This window comes from Papilio polytes, unplaced genomic scaffold, assembly GCF_000836215.1.
Source record: "Papilio polytes unplaced genomic scaffold, Ppol_1.0 DF821400.1, whole genome shotgun sequence".
Classification (NCBI taxonomy): domain Eukaryota; kingdom Metazoa; phylum Arthropoda; class Insecta; order Lepidoptera; family Papilionidae; genus Papilio; species Papilio polytes.
Genome location: NW_013527804.1, coordinates 3,586,889 through 3,588,862, shown reverse-complemented (window position 1 = coordinate 3,588,862; position 1,974 = coordinate 3,586,889). Strand labels below are relative to the sequence as shown.

General features: G+C 31.3%; 1 protein-coding gene across 1 annotated transcript in view; it reads left to right on the top strand.

Moving 5' to 3' along the window:
• The window catches only part of LOC106108713 (putative glycerol kinase 3), an 18,933-nt gene that overhangs the window by 10,846 nt on the left and 6,113 nt on the right, over positions 1–1,974 (top strand). The window contains exons 8-10 of the mRNA XM_013289973.1: positions 359–372; positions 573–653; positions 1,875–1,974. The exon at positions 1,875–1,974 is cut by the window's right edge and continues 4 nt beyond it. Coding sequence (XP_013145427.1) covers positions 359–372; positions 573–653; positions 1,875–1,974 — 195 coding nt within the window. The remainder of the gene's footprint in view (positions 1–358; positions 373–572; positions 654–1,874) is intronic.

Genomic DNA, 1,974 nt, shown 5'->3' with positions numbered 1-1,974 from the left:
GTCCGCGTAGAATTAAAAAAAAAAAACAAAAACAAGTAGCCTATGTGTTCTTCCAGACTATCTTCTACAACTATGGCAAATTTCATTAAAATCCGTTCAGCAGTTTAGGCTACAAACTCTAACAAACATCCATCCATCTAAACTTTTGCATTTAAAATATTAGTAAGATTATAAAAAGTGATTTGGGTCGTATTCACACAAAAATTCTTTCACTATTAAAGAGCTACGTTATCTGAGTAACATAGGCTATATTTTTTATTGTTATTATTTTAGTTTCACGCGAACGAAGTCGCGAGCAACAGCTAGTATAGGCACATGCAAGTGGCTATTCGCTAAAAATTCTTATAATTGCCCATAGACAGTTGTAAATGCGTTATCTATAATTGACAGGGAAGGGGACAAACTGAAAGTAGATATTCTCTTCTGCAAAATCCATTTTAACAACCATTATTTCCTTACAAGTAAAAAAAAAAAAACTGTGGTTAGTATTATGATGTAATTTAAAAAAAATCATGTAAATTCTTCAAAAATGAAGGATTTATTTATTAAGATTGTTAAATGTATAATTTCAGGATAATCTGCGGTTTAACAGCCTTTACGACAAAGAACCACATCATCAGAGCGGCGCTGGAAGCGGTCTGCTTCCAAACTAGGTGAGATATTTGTTTTACAAGACATATCTATAAGGATTATTGTTTTTATTACCAAAAAAATGTGACTACCTGTTGCCGATATTGATTATATAAAAAAAATATCGAAAAACGTACCTAAAATTAAGTCAGTTTTCTCCACCTTTTACTTCCAGAATTCTAATTTTGATCTATGTTATGTTTATATCTATACTAATATAATAAAGCGTAAAAACAGTTATGTGGGATGTCACTTACAGTATATTTTTTGACTGATTTCCCAATAGAATGAGGTACTTAATTCGTCTGTTTTTTTTTATTATTTTTAATTAAAACCCTTACGACACTCTTTAGGTTATATATTTTCACGCTATTAAACTGAGAGAGTAAATAAATTGGAAAAAGGTATCATACGTGAAAGGGACAAAAACTACTAACCAATAGTATAACATTGAAAGTTATACAAATGAAAATAAAACTAGCTGTTGCTCGCGAATTCGCCCGCGTGAAATTAAAAAATATATCCTATGTTATTTACAGATAAATTACCTTTCTAACGGTGAAAGATTTTTTAAAATTGGCCCAGTAGTTTTTGTGTTATTTCAATACATACAAAAATAGAAAAATCCAAATCTTTCCTCTTTATAATTTTAGTATAGATAAAGTTTTTTAATTTCATGCGGATGAAGCCGCACGGGAACAGCTAGTTTGTTATAAACATCGAGATATGTTAAATTTTAAGAGATTATTTTCCCACATTTACGTTACTAAAAAGCTTGATTTATGGTTGTAAATACGCCTATAGTTTGATTTTTTTTTATTTATTGGACATAAACATAATGTGACATTACACAAAAATATTAGAAGCACTAGCTGTTCCCATGCGACTTCATCCGCCTGGAATTAAAAAAAAAAACATTTTATCGTTCATATTTGTCAAATTATCAATAGCAAATATCAAACTGACATGACATGACAAACCTTAGCAATCTTGTTTCCTTAATGTTGGCAGCAACTTATGGTCTCTTTCCTATATTAGGGATTTTATCCAAAATTTTTATTCCTTAAGTTTATTGGCGCGAAAATATATAGCCTAAAGCTTGACGTAAGTGTAGGGCTTTTTATTACAAAGGAATTATTAAAAAATATGCTGTAATTGCTGACATCTTAGGCAACAAAGAATTGTGTGTTTACGCTTTATTATAATAGTATAGATTACAAAAAGTTATAATTTCTATATTCCAGGGATATTCTAGAAGCAATGAACAAGGACTGCGGCGCGGCGCTGAGCAAGCTGCACGTGGACGGGACCATGTCCGCCAACAGCCTGCTGATGCAGCTGCAG